Here is a 23867-nt window from a genome sequence, read left to right on the forward strand (position 1 = left end):
ATCAAAATGACAACTAAGGCTATAATTAGGTATTTTCTATACCTTTATATGTTATTTGTCATATATTGTTTGCCATATGCCATGTCATGACATCATATTTAGTTTATTGTCATTTGAAATGTCATGATAATGCATAGGTTAGTTATATGTCATGCCTTATTTAAGTTTCATACTTTATGCCATGACATCATGACATTGGCACATGTTTTCACTTATGATATTATTTTATGTCATGTCATCATCTCTTGCATTTATGATCAATTAAATTGATTTAAGGATAAAAACATAATTTGATATGGAGATCAAGTTATTGTTTAGAAAATGCATGAGAACTTAACTTAAGATGACCTAAACGCATATCTCACATCAAAATTGACTTGGATGTGTTTGATACACCTTAGATGTGTGTGAGATATTAGGATTATGAGTTAGGATCAAGGTGCATAGTTCTTGTACCTAGATGAGCCTAATTCGAATTTGAGGATCATAGGGAAAGCTTGTGTACAAGTCATGTACATTTAGCCCTAAGATTGTGGTCCTAAATTGAATGGTTTAAAATCATTTCAAAATTGATTTGAAAAACCTTGATGAAGCTTTTCTAGTGATAGCATTCATCATTGAGCAAGTTGATACAAAGATGGATTAACCTTGAGCTATTTCAAAGTTTTTCGAACTTTGTATCAAGATTTGAAAATGGAAGTTATTTTCATAGAAAACTATTTTTCCATGATAATATATGTTATGAGGAATGTATCCTCAAAATTTTACAATTTTTAGAATTTTCTGTAATTTTTTAGGGGTTTCTGAATTTCGGGAGAAAAATCAGAAATTCCTATCAGAGCTTTGTGGACCGATCAGAGGGGATTCTGATCGGTCCAAGGAGGTCTGGATCGGTCACTGGACCGATCCAGGGAAGTGTGGATCGGTCTGGTGACCGATCCAGTAAAGGGCTGAGCGTGCCAAAATGCTGATTTGCGACTGATTGTCTGAAATTTCAGCTGGAAGTTGGTATTTTAGATTTCTAAAGGATTGAAACTCTCCAAGACATTGTTGGTGCAATGGTCAAGGGGGAGTTGACCTTTAGGGGGAGTTTTACCTATTGGTCAAGCGGGAGTTGACTTTTAGGGGAAGTTTTTACTCTAAAGATTAGTGATATGGGGATTGTCACTATGTTGATTGTTGTATTTAGTATCAAGGGGGAAATTAAGGGTTTCAATGAAAGGTATGAGACTTTCATTAGGAAGAAACTCTTGACCTTGATTCACTCTTTTTGATGTGTGTCAAAAAGGGGGAGAATGTTTAGAAAATGTTCAAGGAAGAACATTGGAGTTTGGGGAGAATGTTCAAGGAAGAACATTGGAGAACTATTGGAAAACCTAAGTTAGGTTATCGGGTTAACCTAACTTGATTATGGTTTTTGTCAAACATCAAAAAGGGGGAGATTGTTGGTGCAACCTTAGGTCAAGGTTGACCTGGTTGACCTGACTCGAGTTGACCTGACTCGAGTTGTATTTTGATGTTTGACAAGAATACAAACTTGGGAGATTGTGGGTGCAACCTTTGGTCAAGGTTGACCTGGTTGACCCGACTTGAGTTGACCTGATTCGGAAAAGTCCAAGTATGGAGACTTGGCACGGAAAAGTCCAAGCAGGGAGCTTGGCACGGGAAAAGTCCAAGTATGGAGACTTGGCACGGAAAAGTCCAAGCAGGGAGCTTGGGACGGGAAAAGTCCAAAGTATGGAAGCTTGGCATGGGAAGTCGGAGAGGGCTCGGCAGTTCGTTCTCCGGACCAGGTCAGAGAGGGCTCGGGAGCTCGTTCTCTGGACCAGACGAAGTCGGAGAGGGCTCGGCAGCTCGTTCTCCGAACTAGGTCAGAGAGGGCTCGGGAGCTCGTTCTCTGGACCATATGAGGAAGTCGGAGAGGGCTCGGCAGTTCGTTCTCCGGACTAGGTCAGAGAGGGCTCGGTAGCTCGTTCTCTGGATCGGACGAAGTCGGAGAGGGCTCGGTAGCTCGTTCTCCGGACTAGGTCAGAGAGGGCTCGGGAGCTCGTTCTCTGGACCGGACGAAGTCGGAGAGGGCTCGCTCTCTCCGGACTAGGTCGAGAGGGCTCGGGAGCTCGTTCTCCGGACCAGAGAGGGCTCGGTATCTCGTTCTCCGGACTAGGTCGGAGAGGGCTCGGAGCTCGTTCTCGGACCGGAGGAAGTCGGAGAGGGCTCGGCAGCTCGTTCTCCGGACTAAGTCAGAGAGGGCTCGGTAGCTCGTTCTCTGGACCGAACGTGGAAGTCGGAGAGGGCTCGGTAGCTCGTTCTCCGGACTAGGTCAGAGAGGGCTCGGTAGCTCGTTCTCTAGACCGGGAAGGCGTTAGGGTTTAGGCCGAAGTTTAAGGCATTGGATCGGTCCGTGACCGATCCGGATACTCGATTATGCGGATCGGTCTAGGTCGATCGAGCTCAATGTTTCACTCGGTTCTAGGAATGTGTCGAGTGAGACCGAATTAGGAGATGGACGATGAGACCGATCAGGCATCCTCCCGATCGGTCCACAGACCGATCAGACTTCGAAGCCAACTCTCTGTGAGAGTTGGTTGATCGGTCTGGGGACCGATCAGCCTAGGGCCTGATCGGTCCACAGACCGATCAGGAGTCTCCCAGACCGATCAGGTTGGAGCCTGATCGGTCCAGGCCTAGCCGTTGCGACACAACGGCTAGATTTCTGTGTTGCTCTTTGTCTTCTTCACAGGTGCAGCAGGTGCAGGATATATATCGAGGTCGAGGGCCTCTACAGTAACTCTTCTTCTTGTTCCTCACTCTTGCGATCTGAGCTTTGCTGAGCTCTGTGTTTCTGAAGCTTCGTGTGAGCTTCCCTCAGCTGGTTTGCTTATCAGTTGCTGCTGGCATCGTGAAGTTGTTGCTTCATCGAACTCCAGTCGACAAGAAGGCAAGCAAAGTGTTGTTACATTCATATTCTGTACTCTTTTATTGTTGTTGCAAAAGAGTTTGTGGCGAGGTTTCTCCACCCAGAAGGAGTTGTTGTTAGCCGGTTTTTCGGGGTCTCATCCACCGACGGATTGATAGGCTTCGTCCACCTTACGGACACGCCGAGGAGTAGGAGTATCATCTCCGAACCTCGTTACATCATCGTGTTTGAGGTTTGATCTTCTCCACTTTCGTTTCTACATTGTATTTCCGCTGCGCTAACCTAAATTGTAGGAAGAAATGATAATTTGAGGTCGGCTATTCACACCCCCCTCTCTAGCCGCATCCGAAGGTCCTAACAGATAGATGATGAACTTCTTGTTGCAAACCAAGCATTGTGTAAGGTCCTAGTGAAGTTAAATGAAGTCCTAGTGGGGCTAGGTAATTGAAGTCCTAATTGAAAATTAGACGAAAGTTAAGTTTTTGTTAGAAATCAAGCAAGAAAGTTTTAGTTGGGAACTAGGTGGATTAAGTCCAAGTGAAGTCAGTTGGGAGCTGAACTCTTGGCATAAGTACAAGTGGAGTTAGCTGGGAGCTGAAGCTAAACAACTCACACTAGATGGGTTAGCCTTAGAAGCTAAACATTTAGCTAAGATAAGTGCGAGTAACTTAACATTCTATATCATACTCATTATATATAAAAAAATGTAGGGAAGTAAAGTTCAACATTTCTAGGTGACCAGAAGGAGTGGGCATGACTGGCTGAAGAAAACTCTTGACTGATGGAGTCGTGATGTTCTATGCAACTGTAGACGAGTCAAGGTGATCGCAGCTTACGGGCGACTTAACATGCTTCCAGGCGACCGGTAGAAGACGAGATGCAACAATCCGGGTGAGACGTTCAAGATCAGATTTGACCATGCTTCAAGTGATCGAAGGGCTTCAAGTCAACCTGATATAGCAAATGACGTTATTTATCAGATAATAGTTGCAAGCACGTCAACAGCTTCCAGCGACAGGAGAGATTTCAATTGACTGAATCTTGCCACATCAACAACTGAAGGAGAGCTATATAAGGAGCCTTGAGGTAGAACTTTTAATTTAATATTCTTCTATCTTGCTACTGTAAGTACCCCATACTAGTTTTGATGGAATTAATCGAGTTAAGTAAGACTTTGCTTATTTGATGTCTTATGTTTGAATGTGCAGAGATTTAGGAATGCAAGAAGTCGAACGAAAGATGTGATAGACGAGAAGGATGACACAGGAATCAAGTCAATGGGCTCAATGCATCCAAGTAACGAGAAGCTGCGGAAGAGTACAGTTGTGAAGCAAGAAGGACTCGCTCAGCACTTCCGAGGGATGAGAAACCGGAGCGGAAGACTGCTCGAGGAGAGAAGGTCAAAGATGAGTTTGTGAGCTCAACTCTGGATGGATGAAGAATCACCCAAGTGATCGGAGTCGAAACTGGACAGAGTCAACACTGAGTTGACCTTGCCCAGGTGCTTGGACTTAGTCCAGGCGCCTAAACTCTGGGCGCCTGGAGAGGGTCCGAGCACTCGGACCACCTTGGTGTCGAATAGACACCTCATTGTAGAGTTGTTGCTATGGATCATCTTCGATTCTACGTCAGCAGTGATCCATGTCCGGACCGGTCCGGGCACCCGAGAGTGGATAAATGATTTATCACTTGGTCGTTGCGAAACAGATTGAGGCGACTAGCTGGGGGCACCTGGACCGGATTTGGGCGCTCGGAATGCGCCACCATATCATTAAACGATCACTTCATCTAGTGAAGCTATAAAAGGAGGCTTGAGACTCGAGATTCAATACAACACTCAAATTGGAACTTCCAAATTCCATTTACTACCTTTATAGTTTCTTATTCTATACTTAATTGTTGTACGAGGCTACTTTGCCAAAAGTAGATCATTAGTGAAGCTTTCAAAGTCTTGGACTAGCAATCTTTCAATTGCAAATCAAGTAAATCGATCTTGTATCTTACTATTCTCCTTATGTGTATTTTGATTAACTTTTGTTCAATTATTCTGTGTTATCTTTACTAAATAAGAAAACAAAAGAAAATATTAGATTTCTTAACAGGTAATTCACCTCTCTTTTACGGCCGTCGAGGGACCAATAGCTACTACTCTGTTAGTACTCAATGTGCTCTCATGCTTTTGGTACTTTGCTAAGACGGCATGCTGCAACATTGAGCTTTGACATAGATCACTAACACCGTGCTTGTAACTTCTTCAATTTTTGTTGTCATATTCTTGTTTGATATTTTGGTTTATTATTTTGAGATTCTTTTCGTGTAAAGTTTATCTAGACTTTTTAGAAAAGAGATATTGGAAATAAGAATTGATATTTTCTATTATTCTACGTATCAATTTCTACTCAAATTTTGTCTGATTGGTTTGGTTGAATTGCTAAGTCTTGCAAGCTCTATTTGATTGAATTGCTGACTAAGTCTGGATCTATCTAGTTTTGCATGTTTACTTGCTTTTCCTTGATCAAATTTGTGCCAAGTTAGTTTCTGTTTATTTTCATTGTACTACTCTATTTAATTTAAAACTTCTAGTTATTTTCGATTAATTAGTTTATAAAATTAGTAACGCTATTCATCCTCTCTAGTGTTGAATTTGATCGTACACTTAATTTCTTCTCATGGCGTAGTTGACTCTACGAGAATAATACGCATCAGAGATTCATTGGGGGTGTCGAAGTATTATGGGGTGCTGCAAGAAAGAAGATATGAAATATACAAGATGAAAGGAATTTAGGGTGGGTTCGTGTGGACATTTCTCCTCTAGAATTTTGAAATTTCTTTATCCTGTATAATGGCGTCTTTTGTGATATTAATATTCTCTTTCTTAACGGTCGTTAACCATCATTATTACCTTTCAATGGTCATAAAAACCTTTATCCCTAATGATCACTATTAATTACTTTTATTACTCCTAAATCAAACCAAACCTATACTTCTCTTATTATTCAGCTTTGCGCCTACCCTGAATATTGTCTGGATTTAGACATACTTCTCGAGCACCTTATGATGTCGTTCTGGACTCCCGAGCATGAACCCTCTAACTGCAGACTCGATTGTTATATAATCATATTAAATTTCGGGTTTAGCTTTTTCTTAAATCGAGCCCAACATCCTCTTTCGGCCCAACTCGGCAGACCCATCCAGGACAATTGCAAATTATTCTGGAGTATTAATTTTTTTTAACAATTTAAGTGTCCAAATTTCACCCAATAAATAATCTTTCCTTATTCTCTTATCGGACAAATTAAACATAGAACTTATTATTACTGCAATATACTATACTGTTGATTAATATTAAATTAAATAGATGTTATTTATATACATATTATAACATGTATAAATGATAGTTATTGCCCTGGGCTGTAGCGCAGTAAAAGAGTGTCAAGTTGATATCCGCAGTTTGATTTTCGGTTACGATACATTTGCATCAATTTTTCTTCCAAATAGGGTGCGTAATCACAAGATGTTGGGCTTCTAAGTTGTTCACTGAGAGCACTTCCCGATTTACCCTACAAGTCGAGCTCGTAGCGCGAACTAGTGGCCGGCCAAATTCACAACCGGACTAAGCTAGCGGTTGTAAGCTTACAACAGGCCAAGCTAGCGACCGCGAGTTGGCGACCGACCAAGTTGGCAGCTGGCCAAGCTGCTGGCCTCAAGCTAGCAGTCGACCGAGCTAGCGACTGTGAGCTAGCGGCCCTTTGAGTAGGGATGTAAATGAACCAAACGGTTCGCGAGTTATTCGGAGCTCGGTTCGATAAAAAACTCGTTCGAGTTCATTCGTTTATCTTATCGAACCGAGCTCGAGCTCGATTTCGAGCTCGACAGTTTTATCGAGTCGAGCTCGAACTTAAGGATATTCGGCTCGTGAGCTCGCGAACATGTTCGTTTGTAGACTCACGAGCCTTAAATCGAGCCAAAAAATGAACTCTAAAACGAGACAAAAAACGAGTTCTAAAACGAACCTTAAAACGAGCTTTAAAACGAGGCAAAAAAATGAGCTCTAAAAGGAGCCCGAAAACGAGCCCGAGCTCGCTTAACGAATTAGGCTCGTTAACTATGATAATCGAGCTAATAACGAGCCGAGCTCGAACTGTTCGCAAGCTTGATAATTCCAAATCGAGCCGAGCTCGAGCCTTGTAATAAAAGTTTGATTCGAGCTCGAGCCGAGCTCAAGCCCGAATATAACTTAAACGAGCCGAGCTCGAGCCTAATACTGTTCGGCTCGGTTCGGCTTGTTTACATCCCTACCGTTGAGCTTGCGGCCGGCTGAGCTAGTGACCGTGAGCCAACTGCTGACAGCTTGGACGACCACGAGCTCACGAGTTGCTAATGAGAGAGTGACAGCGAAGAGAGAGGAGCGTACCTAGATCGAAGATGTTGGAGGACACCGGAGAGAGAGACACTGGAGTTGATTGTCGATCGCCAAGATCGCCATTGGAGGAAGAGTCGGGAAGAGGCATGGGCTTAAGAAAAATTAGGACTCAACCCTAATTTTTCAACCTAGTTTACTGATGGAATAGTGATTCCGTCAGTATTCCCCTGACGAAATTGGAATGTTGATAGAATTATTAATTCCTTTAGGAAATTCTAGTTGAATCATGATTCCATTAGTAGACCCAGGATGAAAATTAGGGCTCAAGTCTTATGCGCAACCCTTCTTCCCTTTCCGACGGAATCTCAATTCCAAAGGGAATCCCCAACGGAATACTAATTCCATAGGGGAATTTCGACGAAATCACAATTCTATTAAACCTGGGATGAAAAATTAGGGCTCTTACACGTTCAACCCTTCATCCCTTTTCGAAAGAATCTCAATTTTGTCGGAGGATTCAGAGATTTGGGGGAACCCGACGAAATACATGGTTCCATTGGTAACTTACAAATTGATTAAATATTTTCATACGATAAATAATGCAGGAATCCCATATCCGTCTCTGGTTACGAATAAGATTACAATTCCGTCGGGAATTTTTGACATAATCACAATTTCATTAGGGATTTCTGACGGAATATAACTCTGTTGGTATTCCTGTCACTATTCGTGAATTTTCTTGTAGTGAATTGGGAGGCAACTCACGTTTTTTTTTTTTTTTTTTTTTTTTTTAATTTTCGTTTATGTTTTTCTCATGTTTCATATTTTTTTAACTTTTTATTTTACTTAATTTCAGGATCTGGAGCACCAATGACCTCGTTGTGTGTGTTGATACTGGCCAAGTCTAACATGATGGGCAGGCCTTCGTGAGACCGGGTCGGTCGTCCCAAATTTAATATTAATTGGTTCATCATTTTTTTTATAAATGATAGTTACGGTATATTTTATCAATTATAATTGTGATGCACATCATTGATAACGCTCTTCTACATTTTAAGATAGTCCCCGGGGGTATGGTGCCGTGGTCGGACATCCAGATTGTCACCCAGACGCCCGCGATTCAAACCTCAGCTATGATATATTTGTAGGAATTTTCCCTCCAAATAGGAGGCGTAATCAAAGGATGCTGAGCTTCTGGATTGATCGTCGTGTGCGCTTCCCGATTTATCCTGATGGTTGGTGGGAAACTTTCGTGGGATCAGACCGATCACCCCAAAATAGTCAATGATATTAATTAGAATTATCATTTTTTTTATACATCTTAAGACCTATGTAAGTATGGTAAATCATGATACCTAGGAGAGGAACTTATTCTTCAAGAAAATAAGCTCAGGGATTCCAACTAGGGATGACAATGGGGCGGGGTGGGGGCGGATTTGTCATTCCCATCCCCGCCCCATTCTCATTTTTTCATGTTCAGGGATTCCCCGAATCCGAATCCACGGGGATCAAATCCCCATCCCCGCTCCCATCCCCACCTCATTCCCAAATTTAATTTATATTATTATTATTTAATAATTATTATTAATGATAATATTAATATTAATATTAATATCAATATTAATAATAATATTATTATTAATATTTTTAAATTTTTTAATATTAATATTAACACTATTATTAATATTTTTTTAAAAAATCATATTATTATTTATTAATATTAATAATAATAATATTCGGGACGGGTTCGGGATAGAGATAATATTCCCATACCCGCCCCATTTCTGAAAAATCGAAAATCCTCATCCCCATTTCAAATTTTCTCCGCGGGACCCCAAACCGACGGGGAAAATTACTATCCCTAATTCCACCTTTATTTTTTTTTTTATGCAATTTTATTACTCCGAGTATCAAATTAGTTACACAAATAAGTAAATAATTTGGATAACAAAAATGAGATATGGTTGATGATTAATAAAAAGAAATTGATGCCCTATAGCGGTTAAAAAAATGAACTTTTAATTTCTAAAAAACAAAAAAGTAACTCTAAAGTGCGAGATGCTGACCGTGTTGGATCCAGTGGCCGCCCTTCTTTTTTGGACCAGACCATGCCCATTCCGAACGAACCAGTGACGTGTCCCTTCAAACCCCGTAGAAATACAAATCTTTTCATGAGGTAAATATATTTTGATGCTTTTTATGCCCCCGTCATTTAAAACAGGGTCTAAGAAAAAAACAAATATTTTGGTAAAAAAAATATTTTTATATTAAGACAACATTTTCCGTTGCGATTTTTGTTTGGATTAATTAATCTTTTAATTAATTAGTTAATCGAAGTTTCTCTATCGTTTTGTGCGGTACGACATTCGTGCTCCCGTTCCTTCTCCTCCCGAGATCTGTCCGCGTGCTGCGTTGGTCGGTCGGTTGGTTGCCGCCGGTTGGAGAGCTCAGATGGGATGCTCGGCGTCGAGGGTGGAGAACGAGGACTGCGTGCGTCGCTGCAAGGAGCGGCGGCGCCTGATGAAGGAGATCGTCCACTCGCGCCACCACCTCGCCTCCGCGCACTCCGACTACCTCCGCTCGCTCCGCGTCACCGGCTCCGCCCTCACGCGTTTCTCCCGAGGGGAGCCCCTGGCCGTCTCCGAGCACTCCCCGCCCGTACTCCTCCGGGCCTCTTCCCCGTCACCCGCCTCCCTCCCCCCGCCCACCCCGCTCCCCCCTCCGACTCACTCTGCTCTTCCGCAGATGCCGCAGCTACGGCGCCGCCAAATAAAAAGTCACTCTTCGCCGTCCCATTCTCCCACTGTCGCCGCTTCTTCTGCCAACCCATCCGTTGGTGGCCACCCCCAGTTCCCGCCGGTGAACTGGGCGTACGCCACTACCCCGTCCCAGTCCTCCTCCGCCTGGGATTGGGAGAACTTCTACCCTCCTTCGCCCCCGGACTCCGAGTTCTACGAACGTAGACAGGCCGAACTCGAGGAGAAGAGTCGCATGCAACACCATCTACCCTTGGAGGAAGAAGTTGACGAATCTGACGAGGAGCGAGATGCGGGAGAAGAAGAAGGATACGGAGAAATAAAAGAAGAGGTCCGCTGTCGTGATTGGGGTGAACATTACCGGAGCACCACCAGCTCCTCCACCAGATCCGACAGCGAGCCTGAGCTAGAGGACGACGGAGACAACGAGAGGAATACCTTTTCGCGATCCGAGAACATGCCCGCTGGATCAGAGTACAGCGGATTCGCCCCTGGTCAGGCGCCGCCGTCGGAGATCGCCTCATCTGCGGCAGCAGAGGTGAAGTCTCGGCTGCGGCCGAGCTTGGTAGTGGAATCGTCGTTGGCCAGGTGGCATGGAGGCGGGCGGGAGGAGTCATCATCCACCTCCGCTGCCGCTGAGTTGACATTGGCTGTGCGCCACCACAATCTGGCGGAAATTGCAACGGCCCTCGAGGAGTACTTCGTCAAGGCCGCCGACGCTGGCAACGCCATCTCAGATCTCCTTGAGATTGGCCGTGCCCAGTTCGACGGTAGCTTCCGGCAGCTGAAGAGTAAGTAGAAGAACTAGCGCGGCCATTCCTCATGCTTCTTTCAACTACGAAACTTTATGTCACATTACGGCTTCAATTGATTGTTTATCCTGATCATATTCATCTTTTAGAGACGGTGTACCACTCGAACAGTGTACTGAGTACATTATCCTCGAGCTGGACGTCCAAGCCACCCTTAGCAATTCGTTACAGCCTCGATGCGTCTGCGTTGGAGGAGTCTGACCGAAGGAAGAGCCATGGATCAACTTTGGAGCGGCTTTTGGCTTGGGAGACGAAGCTCTATAAGGAAGTGAAGGTATCATCCATCATTTTAGCAATATGAGATAAAAAAATTTACCTTGCTTTTTCTGATTTTGTATACATTGTCATACATGACGAACTTCTATGAATATTGATAAATGGAAAATTAAAGAAATTAGGGACTCCTAGATTATTACTCAAGATAAAGATGCTGATATGCTTGAAACAGCACAAAATTTATGGAGATATGAATGTTAGAACACCTACTGTTGTATGCCAATAAGATTGTGAGCAATATCTGTGTAGATTATATCAAAGTTTAGCTTTGAATAGTTTTAGAGGTTTTTGTAATTAGGGATTCATTGTCTGTCGTGATTCAAATGCACTTGCATGCCTTTTATTTTGATGTTCTAATTTGGTGTCAATATCTCTTGTTATTACTCTTTGCCAGTTGCTCCTTTTTTTGGTCATTTGCTAATTTCTTTTTGTTTAGTAGTAATTGTGCTACTTGATTCAATAATTTACTGATGCCAAGTTTTATTTGCCTCAAGATCAACTACCCTGACTTAGAAGCTCTCACTGCTTAAGCCTTTAGTAGGTCATGCATACATTTAATTTTCTAATGTAGGTGAATGGGTAGATAGTTCTATTACTCTTTATAGTTCTAGTTCTGTGGCAGGCTAAAGACTATACAATTACCTTAAAAGAGGGAATAGACAGAGATAGAGAAGTATTAGCCTTTTGTTCCTGATTGACTATGATAATAAGATATTGCCAATTACAACTAAGTTTCTTCAAGAATAAGGATTCAGGCTTTATCCTGTATCTTGGTGGCTGGATTCAAGCTACTGGGAAACTAAGTTGGAATACCTTAGGGTTTTCTGTCAATTAATTTGCACGTCCAAACTCATTACGGGGTTTCGTAATTCAGGCATTTTAGCAGCTTCCATTCTGATAGATATTGTGCCACAAGATTCGTTGAGTATCTGCAAATTCCCCTAGAGTTTATGATTATTTTTATTTAGTTTATTGCATTACTTGTACACATCTGAGGTTAATATTTTGGTTTCAACTGTATTAGGAAGTGATCATATAATATCTCCTACATTGGTGTAGAAGTTTCAAATATAACAGCACTGGTCCGCAATAGGATTTCTTATTTCTAAGGTCCTATCTGCAGCTTTGTTGATGCTGCAGGCCAGTCAACATCTGGTTATGGCAAATTTTTACATGGTGTCATGAATGGATTTCATCCCAAGAATGATTATCTAAGATTTATTATTATTATTATTTTCAGTAAGATGTTATGGTACTGATGGATGTGCCTTTTATGTTTTCTACAGGCTAGAGAAGGTGTGAAGATTGAGCATGAGAAGAAACTTTCAACACTGCAAAGCCTGGAATATGGAGGAAAGGCAGATGCTAGACTGGACAAGACCAAAGCTTCAATCAAGAAGTTACAGTCATTAATTTTAGTGACATCTGAAGCTGTCACTACCACATCAACTGCAATAGCTAAAGTCCGTGATGAAGAACTTGCTCCACAATTTGTCCAGATCTGTTATGCGTGAGACTCTCTTTCCGATTCAATAATTTCCTTGACAGAGTCTTTATGCTTACCTAAAACACAGGTTTATCTGCATTTAAATGATTTCCAACATTTTTAGGCTTTTGAACATGTGGAGGAAAATGAACCAATGTCATGAAACTCAGAACCATATTGTGCAACAAGTTCGAGGTCTGGTGAATAGTGCTTCTAATGCTGGATTGACATCCGACTTGCATAGGCTCACAACTCGTGACCTTGAGGCTGCAGTCTCAGCATGGCATTCAAGCTTCAACCGGCTTGTGAAATATCATCGTGGCTATGTCCGCACCCTGTATAGTTGGCTTATGCTTACACTTCTTCAAGTCAGCAGTGACAACCCCCAGAAAGATCATTATTCACCTATTGCAATTCAACTCACAGCCATCTGTGATGAATGGAAGCAAGCCCTAGAAAGGTTACCTGATACTGTGCTCTCCGAGGCTGTCAAGAGTTTCATGAATGTCGTCCATGTCATCTACACAAAGCAGGTAGAAGAGCTGAAGATTAAGAAACGGGCTGAAACATACTCAAAAGAGCTTGAGAAGAAGTCCACAGCACTGAGAAGTATTGAGAAAAAATACTACCAGTCATACTCGATGGTTGGTCTTGCACTTCCCGGTGGGGGGCATGACAACTATGGACAAGCATTTGATACGCATGACCCATTGACTGAGAAGAAGTCAGAGATTGCAGCATGTCGAAGAAAGGTCGAAGAGGAGCTCACAAGTCATGCAAAGGCAGTTGAGGTCACAAGATCATTGACCCTTAACAGTATACAGACTGGCCTGCCAGGTGTGTTTCAGGCATTGGCAGGGTTCTCCGGAATGGCTGTTGAAGCTATGGAAGGTGTTTGCCGTCGAGCGGGATCTGTCTGATAAAACTCCCCTTGTACCCTTTTTTGTCTATTTTACTATTTATGTTGATCGAGAAGATATAGTTACAAATAGGAAGAAAAATATTTCTCCATCTTTTTCAGTTAGGTTAAATTAGTTGCTATTGTAGATATATTTTTTTACCCATTTCTAGAATGTAGGAGGGGATGAATGATACCTCCAGTTGAACTGCTTGGTTATGCTTTAATAAAGTTGACTCTCACATGCTTTAATAAATTTCTTTGCAATATGTTACTAGCAGGTGGATGGTTAAGGCCTTGATCTCAGAAACATAAACTGTGAAGAATCCAGAGGCCAAACTGAGTAAGATTTCTTTCTCCCTTTATCATTTTCTGTTATTGATTGATCTGATGATATGAGGACAGGAACAGTGGACATCACAGAATTTTATTAGAGATTTTTTTTATCTGATAATGTCAAGTTTGGCATGTGCAGGAACATCAGAATTCCAAAGAACAGCTCAAACCTCCTCCATGTCCAAATGATTCCCTCTCGTACCCTTTTCTCAAAGGTCAGTGAAACGTTCTGTTCATGCATTGAGTGAGCCAAATGATTTCTTTAATTTTTAAAAAGCTTCTTTTACCTTTGAAAGTACGAAGTGCCTGTTTTTTTTTTTTTTTACTTTAGTTTCATGCTTAAAAGAACTCTTTTTTGCAGCAAGATTAGGCTTCGTGTCATGTATCAAACTGACTTTACATTCTCTAGGCATCATTGGTAGTCACACGAACTGTTTATCTGAAAATAAAGGAATCTATCAGTAGAGAATAGAGATAGCACATTGAAATTGTGTGGGTGGGCCTGGGAACACCGTAATGACTCTGCATTGCCTTTGGCCTCTTCTTGAGCATTAATTATGAGATCTGTGCATGTTGTATATCGCTGAGACATGAGATCTGTGTAGGACTGTAAATAAACCAAATATTCATGAACAAGTTTGGTGTTCAATTTGCTAAGAGTTTTTTTATGTTCGTCAATATATATAAGATTAATTAAACAAACAAGTTTGAATAACTTATTAAGTTAAACAAACAAGCTTGAACATATATATGTTCAGCTTGTTAACGTTCGTGAACAACGTTCGTAAACAATGTTAGTGAACAACATTCATGAACAATGTGCACAAATCATATTCATTATTAAAACTATTTTCAATATACTAAATAAATAATAAAATAAAATAAATAAATTTAAATTATCAAGTTCAATAATCAATCAAATAATTAAAAGTTTAAAACAATCAAACAAGCTTGAATTAAAAGTTCGATAACATCTAAACGAATCAAGTTCGAACCAAGCTCAAGCTAAGCTCGAATTGAGAGCTCGATAACATAGCTTGAATAATCATTTCAAAAATTTGGTTCATTTTAAACTCGGCTCAGCTCGATTCAATTATCTTATCAAATAAGCTTAAACACCTTAAAACTCAGTTCAGCTCCGCTGGTTTACAGTCCTAGATATGTGTTTTATTCCCAGCAACAAGCATCATAATTATTGAGTTGAGGAGAGCAATCAATAACCATCAACATCATAGTAGAAGAATGCAGGGTTTAAGCCCACACGGGGCATGGTGCCACTTAACGGGGATTCTTAGTGTGTCATGGTTTAATCCTCTACTAATATGTTTGACTTTAAATATAGGTGAAAACTTAAACTGGGCGGCAACCATGGGCCGAAGTACTCATGGATGGAAAAGTTCACGAGTTTATTTTCATAAGAAGACTAGTCTTATCATTAGGGATGTAAACGAGCCGAACCGAGCCGAATAGTATCAGGCTCGAGCTCGGCTCGTTTAAGTTATATTCAGGCTCGAGCTCGAATCGAGCTTTTATCACAAGGCTCGAGCTCGGCTCGTTTTAGAATTATCAGGCTCGCGAACAGTTCGAGCTCGGCTCGTTATTAGCTCGATTATCAAAGTTAACGAGCCTAACTCGTTAAGCGAGCTCGGACTCGTTTAGAGCTTGTTTTTGGCTGATTTTTTGGCTCATTTTAAGGCTCGTTTTTTTGGCTCGTTTTAGAGTTCGTTTTTTTTGGCTCGTTTAAGGCTCGTTTTAAGGCTCGATTTAAGGCTCGTTTTTTTTGGCTCGCGAGCCTATAAACGAACATGTTCGCGAGCTCATGAGCCGAATATCCTTAAGCTCGAGCTCGGCTCGATAAAACTGTCGAGCTCGAAATCGAGCTCGGCTCGATAAGATAAACGAACGAACTCGAACGAGCTTTTTACCGAATCGAGCTCCGAATAGCTCGCGAACCGTTTGATTCATTTACATCCCTACTTATCAGGACGGCGAAGATCGAGAGTAGAGTTGGCTGTTGATGATCTGATGTTGTGCTTTTATGATTTATCGTTGAGGACCGATAAAAAATTACTATAGGGCCTTTAATTGGATCTTAAAAATTGAACATCTAAGTTTAAAAAAAAACTCTAAATATCAGACGAAGTCTGAATTATTAAAAAAAAAAGCATCTGTGTGGTACAGCTGTAGACCTTATCACCATCGTGTAAAATGATTCTAGCTGCAATAGGCACTGCTTTAAGGGGCCCCAAAATTTTGTTTGGTTCATTGATTATGTTTTTAGAAAATTGCCCTAAAAAATTTCAGTTTTTGTGCAGAAACTGAAAGTGTAAAGTTAAAATTGTTCTATCTTAGTATAGAAATAAGTTGGTGATATTAGAGAGAGATCCGTACCTGAAATTTGTATATTTATGTAAAATCTATACATTTATGTAGTCCATTGAAATTTAATTTAAATCTCAAATTGTACTATTCCAAAAAAAATTATATAAGAAATTTTAGATAACTACAACACTCTTATTTTTTTTTATTTTTTACACAATCCTGTAAAAAGATTTTTAACATATTTCAGAAACAAGGCAAATACAGAAACAATGAAATAACGAGACAAATGAGAGAAGTGCAAATATAATATTCAAATGCCATGATGAATGAACTTTCAATAACGTATAAAGTCACGGAGGAATTATTACGACACATTCCTTTGGCTACAATAGAAGTGATGGGCGATGAGCGTGTTGCAATCCCTTTTTCTCCTTTCCAGAAGCCAAAAAAAACATACATAAAAAAGAAACGCCTTGAACCCAAAGGCCTTAGTGAAGGAACAATCACTACTCAAAATCTTTTAAAGCTTTTATCACTATCTGGAGCACATCTTACTAAAGGAAAATCTGAGGAAGGAATAGTTAATCTGCCGCCATGAAAGGATCGTCCTCTCCGTGATCAGCCACTATTGGTTCTAGTGTGGATGGATCTTCATCAACAGGGGAAAAATGGGTCGGAAATGGTAGCGTAGATATGACCGGCTTCTTGTATACAGCATCTTTGATGAAGACGAAGTTTCCTTCAGCACCAGGCACCTGCATTTTCCATCCCAGGAATAAGATTATACTCGGATGCGATGGATACTTGGATGCGATGGAAACAGAGTAGATAATCCGATATGCTTAAGCTATCGGATTGAAAAGTAATAGGCTCACCTGGCCTCTCACCCACATCAAGTTTCTGGCTGGGTCTATTTTGTATACCCACACATTCTTCATAGTACATTGCTTTCCACCCATTCGTCCAGGCATTTTCTTCCCTTTAAAAACCTATTTAGTTAACAATACATCAGCCATTCATACACATCTGAAATAATTGATCTGAGGATTTATTCCTCTTTTTTTTCGTACAGTTTGAACAGTCATAGTCAAAAGTAATTAGGCATAGCTCCAAGAGATGTCGCAAATAGCCACAAACAGATTGACATGAAGTATGAATCTACTAAAGTAAAAGTTGTAAGCGGTAGGAGATCACTGTAGTTAAATGTAATAGAAATTAAGTTAATTAATTAATATCATTAGTGAAATTTTCATAGAGCTCGTAAAGGGATTATATATATTAACCAACTCGGCTTTACTGGGAAAACCACAGCTTGATGATGCTAATGATTTTCTTGCAATTTATGCAAGCAAATTCAGGGAGTTCAGACTTGTTAGGACCGAGGGAATTGTAAAAGGCAAGGATCTATTCTTCTGTTTGGGAGACTGGGTTTAAGTAAGGTATGATGTCCCTCTGTTCCCATGATTCTCTCTTGTTCTCATTCAAACAAAACCTTTATTCAAGAAAAGAAGCGAGTATAGTGACAAACCAAAAAATTTACTAATCCAGTCTTTATATCAGAATGATGCTTCTTTGCAGCATGAGTTAATTAATTCAGTGTTTTCAGAACCAGATCATACCAGCCGGACCAACAGGTAACCTGTGTCTGAAAGCCAAACCAGTCAGGTTCGTTTAAGGATAACTTTTGATTGAACTGGATCTTGGTCTGGTTCAGCCGCAAAAACCAGGAAAATCCAGTTTGCAAAAGAAAACATCTTGAGACCATTCGAATGGTACTTTGTAAGTCCCATCTAGCATAAATTTGCATAATTCAAGAAGCAAGGTTTTACTCATCTAGAAATCCTTCAAATCAGAATTTGTAGTGTACATTAGTGTCAATGCGATTCAAGCCTCATAGTAGGGTATTAAGATTCTATACTACTAGACGTTCAGACAGCATTACATAATCCAATTTAAGAAATCAGAATCCATCCTAGAAAAAAATTTTACTCAAACATAGTATTATAGAAGAGCCACACCCTTTCAATGCATTTGAAGTTGCTTCTACTTTTAATGTCGGCATCCAATGAATGAGAAAAATATTGTTCCTTATGAACTTCAAAGTTCAGAATGTTTGATTCCAAAGAGACAAAGGTATAGAATTCAGAACATTAGGAACACCGAGTAGCAGCAACATTCAACAGGTAAAACGTATAGAAAAGAACACAATGTGAATTAAATGAACTAATGGTTTGCTTTCACAAATTGTGTTGCACAATTACGAAGATAAATGAACTCACATTTAATATAACAATAGAAAAGTAGCACTTTGGATCTCAGAAACACATACCTTTCCTGGTGCATCCCTCTGGCCAGTTGACCCTAAGCTTCTATGAGACAACGATGCACCATGGGATGCAGGCATACCGGAGAAACCCCACCTTTTCATTCCACCCTATTAGCAATAGAAATAAACTATGATTTAGCACAAAAGAGCCTTTGGAATGTTACCCAAACTAGCTATTAGCATAATTCATAGCCATGAAAGAAAGGCCTTTGTCTACGAAAAAAACTTGAAAGATGATGATTTTGAATTCCACCAACAAAATTTAGCAGCTGCTATGTAGCACTATTTTCCTCATATTATCTAAGAGTTCATGCCACAGAAACTTTTTGCCAATTGTGCCACATTTATCCACACCCATGCTTTATTATAAGAGACGGTATAGAGATTGAAGAGAGAACCAACGAAATAAATAAAACTAGAGAAATACTAAAACTAGAGAAACTTGAGATATTTGGCTAATATTCTTACTAAGGTGCATGATCATGATCTCAACATTTATATATATTTGTTTTACATAAACCATTTGCAAAGGCATATTCTGCAAGCAGGACCAAATCTATAACCTGATATTGTTTAGCATACATCATATCATGAACAATATTATAAATCTCTAACATGGTCTAAATGAAGTTAACCTCAATCAATTAATGGACAAATTGTGATGAAATAAAGGACAGATGGCTTGGAAAATGAGAACAGAAAATCAGAAGAGATCAGCTAATGAAACCATAGTTGTAAGCATCAGAGTAAAAGATATTGCAACTTCTTTATTGTTCCAAAACATATGAAAAAATGCAACAAGATAAGGAAAACTTCAACAAGACTAGTGAGTACACTTTATCCAGACATCACATCTAGTTTTGTGAATTTTTAATAGATTTGCATACGCATGAAATACAACACAACAAACTGAAAAAGTATAAAAAAAGACAGCCCGGTGCACGAAGTTCCTGCCATGCAGGTCCCAGGAATCCCGGGGAAGGATCCATTGTACGCAGTCTTATCCTGCTTTTTTACAAGAGGTTGTTTCCAGGATTCAAACCCGTGACCTTAGTCACAAAGCAACAACTTTACCGTTGCCCCAATGCTCCTCTTCAATAAACTGAAAAAGTATAGCATAAAGAAATCATAAAACTGTCACATTTGGTATTTTCTGACTCTTTTGTCTAAGACATGATAATTGTTTTAGCAAATTCTTGGAATTCTGTTATTTTCCTCCACAAACTTTATCAACAAGCGAGCACCAAATAGGAAGGAATTGCCCCATTTTGACCTTTCTACTGTTTCTATTCCTAAACTTCCTATCCAAGAGAGCACTAAATTTTAAACATCTTCCCTATCGTCTCTTTTTTTCTTCCTTATCACTGTTCTCTCCAACTGCACAGAGCCTTACACCATGAAAAAAGAAATAAAGTGACAATTTTTTTTTCCCAAAGTGTACTTTCCATCCGTGTCCTTTGGCAGAAAAACTAGAGGGAAGAAAAGGCTGGAATTTTTTTCTTCAGTTTTTCTCTATATTGCTTTTGCTTGATTTGGATAGAAATTCCCTGAGACATGCAACAAAGCTCAAATCCAAGTCAAAAATCTATAAAAACTTTTCAAAACTATTTCGATTTATATTTTTCAAAATCCATTCTTTGGATAAAATGAGTTGTTCACAAACCATGAGTATGTGAATATATCCAAAATGCATGTTTCCAGGAGGAATCAAATCATACACAAAGTTTCAAGAGAATTAGTCATTTAAGTTGATTTAAAAATTACAACTTGTAAAGCAGATTCTGAAATCAGTTGCTGATCAGTTTGGCTGGAAAGAAATTCAAGAACAGCAAGATGGACTTGGAAAAAAGAGCTGCATTTTTTGGTTAAATAATGAACACAGAAGGCACTTTTTCAATAAATTCAGAATGAGAAGTCCATGTCTTTAAAGTGGAGCCAACTATTCTCACAAAGATGGAAACTAATTGTAGAGTACCATTAGATTAACATCAATTATTAAAATCCTTAATAACAACACAAAGCAAACTATTATATGATGTACCTCCTAAAACAACTATCAAGAAACTAAACCTGATTCATTGGAAGTATAAGTTAAGAAATAACCAAAAAACAAAATCCAACTTTATTGTAAATTGCCCTAACTAAATAGACTACTACCAAGATCTTTTATCCTTTTGTAGAAGTGTTTGCAAAGGCAATCCTCAATATATCAAGATAATTGAATGAAAAAAGGTCTTGCATCAAATTGAATGAATTCATGCATCAATTACCTGAAAGCCTTTACCCCTCGTAATGCCAACCACGTCAACATATTGTCCAGGAACAAAATGACGGACTGAAATTTGTGTACCAACGGGAAGAAGTGCATCCTCTGTAACCCGAAATTCTTTCAGTTTCCTCTTCATAGGAACATTTTGAGCTCTGAAGTGTCCCACTTCGGCCTTAGTCAAATGCTTCTCCTTCTTCTGTCCAGCTCCAATCTAGCTATCATTAAAAAAATTAAGTTCAATAGTCATTTTTAGAACAAGAATAATGATCATGAAATAATCAAAGGAATTAGTCAGTTGAAACCTTCCAGTTCCGCCACCAGAGTTTATAGACAGATTAATCGATCACACAATAAATGGCAATTACATATTGTTTTAACCCACCTGAAGAGCAAAAAATCCCTCCTTCTCGACGGTCTTAACCTGGGAAACGATGTTATCGTCCACCCAAAGAACCGTGATCGGAACCCTAGCTCCCCACTTGTCCCATAGAGCTGTCATACCGCATTTGAGTGCGATGACGCCGGTCCTTCTCGAGTCGGGAGTCATCACACTGGCCTTCGCCTCGATGATCCGAGGCACGGCATCAATCTCACCATCTACGACGAGGGGGAGGTCACTGAAGCTCCGGTGGCGCTGCGCCTCGATCCTAAAGCTGGAGCAGAGAGTGCGGATGCGGGCGAAGAGGCCTCTAGGGGCGGCGGACATTGAAGCGGCAGCGGATGAGGTATATTAGTGAAAGAGGAAAACGCAGCCGCTGGAGGAGCGACAGAAGAGCATCACGACGGCGGCGACAAGGGCGGTGCTGAAACGCGACGGGCGAGTGAATATTTGTGCCGGTGCGAAGAGGGCGTAGGGTTTAACCTGCCACCTGTTAACTTTTAGACCAAAATGCCTACGCCTCGCAGTCAAATTTACCAAATTGTACTACCGTCAGCGCTTAAGCTAGGCCCGGTCCGTCCCGGTCTAAGAACAGTCTGAGTGATCCGGTCCGGTCCGGTTTTAGGCCCTTCAAAGGTCTCTCCCCATCTCTCTCAACCATCTTCTCGAGCAGTTCGTGGTGTTCTCATGGAGGAGCGCTACTTTTCCAGCCGGATGGAAGCTTAGCAAAGGGGGTGATGCGATGATGATGAAGGGTCCTATCTTATCATCACAGTGGAGATTAAAATCAAGACGATCAACATGCATAGAATATCGATCGGTCGGGCGAAGCGTGCCCTGACCGGAGAGAAGGATCCGATCCACCGTCGCCCTCGACACGGAGAGTATTCAAACAATCGACGCTCAAGGGAGAACGATGCGCAGAAGTCAAGATGAGTGGCTCGGCCTAGCAACAAACTCGACATCAACTGAGCACGTGGACAGTGAACTTCCGGCCAAGCGCCTATCCCGCTCGATCCAGCAACAGAATACGCAGACAGTGGAATTCCGGCCGAGCGGCTATCCTGCTCGACCTAGCAATAGAACATGCGGACAGTGGAATTCCGGCTGAGCAACTATTTCGCTCGGCCCGACAACAAACAGCACGTGGACGGCGGAATTCCGGTCAAGCGGCTATTCCGCTCGGTCAAGCGGCTATTCCGCTCGGCCAAGCAACAGACACAGCAGGCTATCTTTCGATATCCTTTTGGGAGCTAGTGCCGCAGACAGACAGAGAATCGTACGGCAGAAGCTTCCACTGTTACTTCAGAGATATGCTCGGCCCGTTAAGGTACTGTATCAGAGACACTTTACTGACAAGTCTTTTCAGAAAAAGCTTTGAGAGACGTTCTTATCTTGGGAAGCGTGCATGTACACTGCCGAAACTCTATATAAAAGGGGGTCCAAGCATCAGTGGAGATATGCGATATTTTACTGTTGCGCTACAGTCTTTTTGTTGCTCTGCTTATTGCTTCTTCTTCTTCTTCTTCGTCGGAGACTGACTTGAGCGTCGGAAGGCCATCACCCGAGATCCCTTCCCTAGCTCGGCAATGACGCCACTTGTGTTACAAGTCGGAGCGAAGTCCACAAGAGATTAGGGGGAGCGTCACATCCCCAACATCGGACAGGATCAAGGGTTTGCCACCACTTCATCATATCGGTAAGATCCTTCTCGATATTGGTGTCCCCAGCTAGATCTGCGTTAATACTTTATGAAATCTTACTTCTTTTCTGCATTTGTAGAGGGTTTGCAAATCTAGGGTTGCATGCAAGTATTTTTCACCTGAAGCAGGATTTTTCCAACCCTGTGGCAAAGGACGAAATCGCTCGTCCCCAGCGCCCCCACCGCACCCGATTAGGGATGGCAATGGGGCGGGGCGGGGGCGGGTTTGCCATTCTCATCCCCGCCCCGTTCTTATTTTTTCGGGTTCGGGGATTCCCCGAACCCGAACCCACGGGTTCGGGGATTCCCCATCCCCGCCCCATGTCATTAGTCGAAACTTGTGTGTTAGAGGTCCAAAGTAATTTTGTCCTAGTTAACAATATATACTCCATCTGACCTTCACTGTGGCCTCCTTCAAGAGGGATATTGTATAACTATAGTTCTTTTTCATGAACACACAAGTTTGAAGAAAGTATGTTGACAAGAATTGACAAAATTACATCATTGCATCTCCCATCATCACAAGTATTCGGGGCGGGTTCGGGGATGGGGATAGTATTCCCATACCCGCCCCAAACCCGCCCCATCCGCGAAAAATCGGGGATCCCCATCCCCATTTCGGGTTTTCCCCGCGGGGCCCCAAACCCGTGGGGAAAATTACCATCCCTACACCTGATCCCTGGCCATCACGAGGGAGATAAATCACGGCAGTCGAGAGGGTAAGTGGTGGTGGGATGAGTTGCATAGGGTCCAGGGATTTACACTCCGACAGCCCTGCAGTTCGACTCCGCGACCTTATGTAATAAGCATATCATCACTTATCATCTCGAATGATCCGTGGGGTAAGGATTTTCCCAACCCTGCACCTTATGAGACTGGTTAGTTGGTCGGCATTCAATTGCAAATATCTTCTTCCTCCTGATTGCTCTGGCGGAATGTTTAAATCTTTGTCCGAATAAATATGTAACCTAAAATAATAACTGCAGTGGAATTCATACAATTAACCGCTAGACTGGGTTAGGTTC

The 23867-nt window shown here is 41.2% G+C and overlaps 2 protein-coding genes across 2 annotated transcripts; one reads left to right on the plus strand and one right to left on the minus strand.

The window, feature by feature from the left end:
* Positions 1–9615: 9615 nt before the first annotated feature.
* LOC122016707 (protein ROLLING AND ERECT LEAF 2-like) lies at positions 9616–13619 on the plus strand. The gene is made up of 4 exons (XM_042574092.1): positions 9616–10827; positions 10938–11122; positions 12411–12634; positions 12735–13619. The coding sequence occupies exons 1-4, from the start codon at positions 9732–9734 to the stop codon at positions 13528–13530; spliced, it is 2301 nt and encodes a 766-aa protein (XP_042430026.1). The 5' UTR covers positions 9616–9731; the 3' UTR covers positions 13531–13619.
* A 2839-nt stretch (positions 13620–16458) lies between these two features.
* LOC122017370 (50S ribosomal protein L3-2, mitochondrial-like) lies at positions 16459–21601 on the minus strand. Its single transcript, XM_042574968.1, has 5 exons — positions 21144–21601; positions 20763–20972; positions 18496–18600; positions 17042–17155; positions 16459–16921 (listed from the first exon to the last, which is right to left on the minus strand). The coding sequence occupies exons 1-5, from the start codon at positions 21465–21467 to the stop codon at positions 16748–16750; spliced, it is 927 nt and encodes a 308-aa protein (XP_042430902.1). The 5' UTR covers positions 21468–21601; the 3' UTR covers positions 16459–16747.
* Positions 21602–23867: the final 2266 nt, after the last annotated feature.

This window comes from Zingiber officinale, chromosome 8B (assembly GCF_018446385.1).
Source record: "Zingiber officinale cultivar Zhangliang chromosome 8B, Zo_v1.1, whole genome shotgun sequence".
Taxonomy (NCBI): Eukaryota; Viridiplantae; Streptophyta; class Magnoliopsida; order Zingiberales; family Zingiberaceae; genus Zingiber; species Zingiber officinale.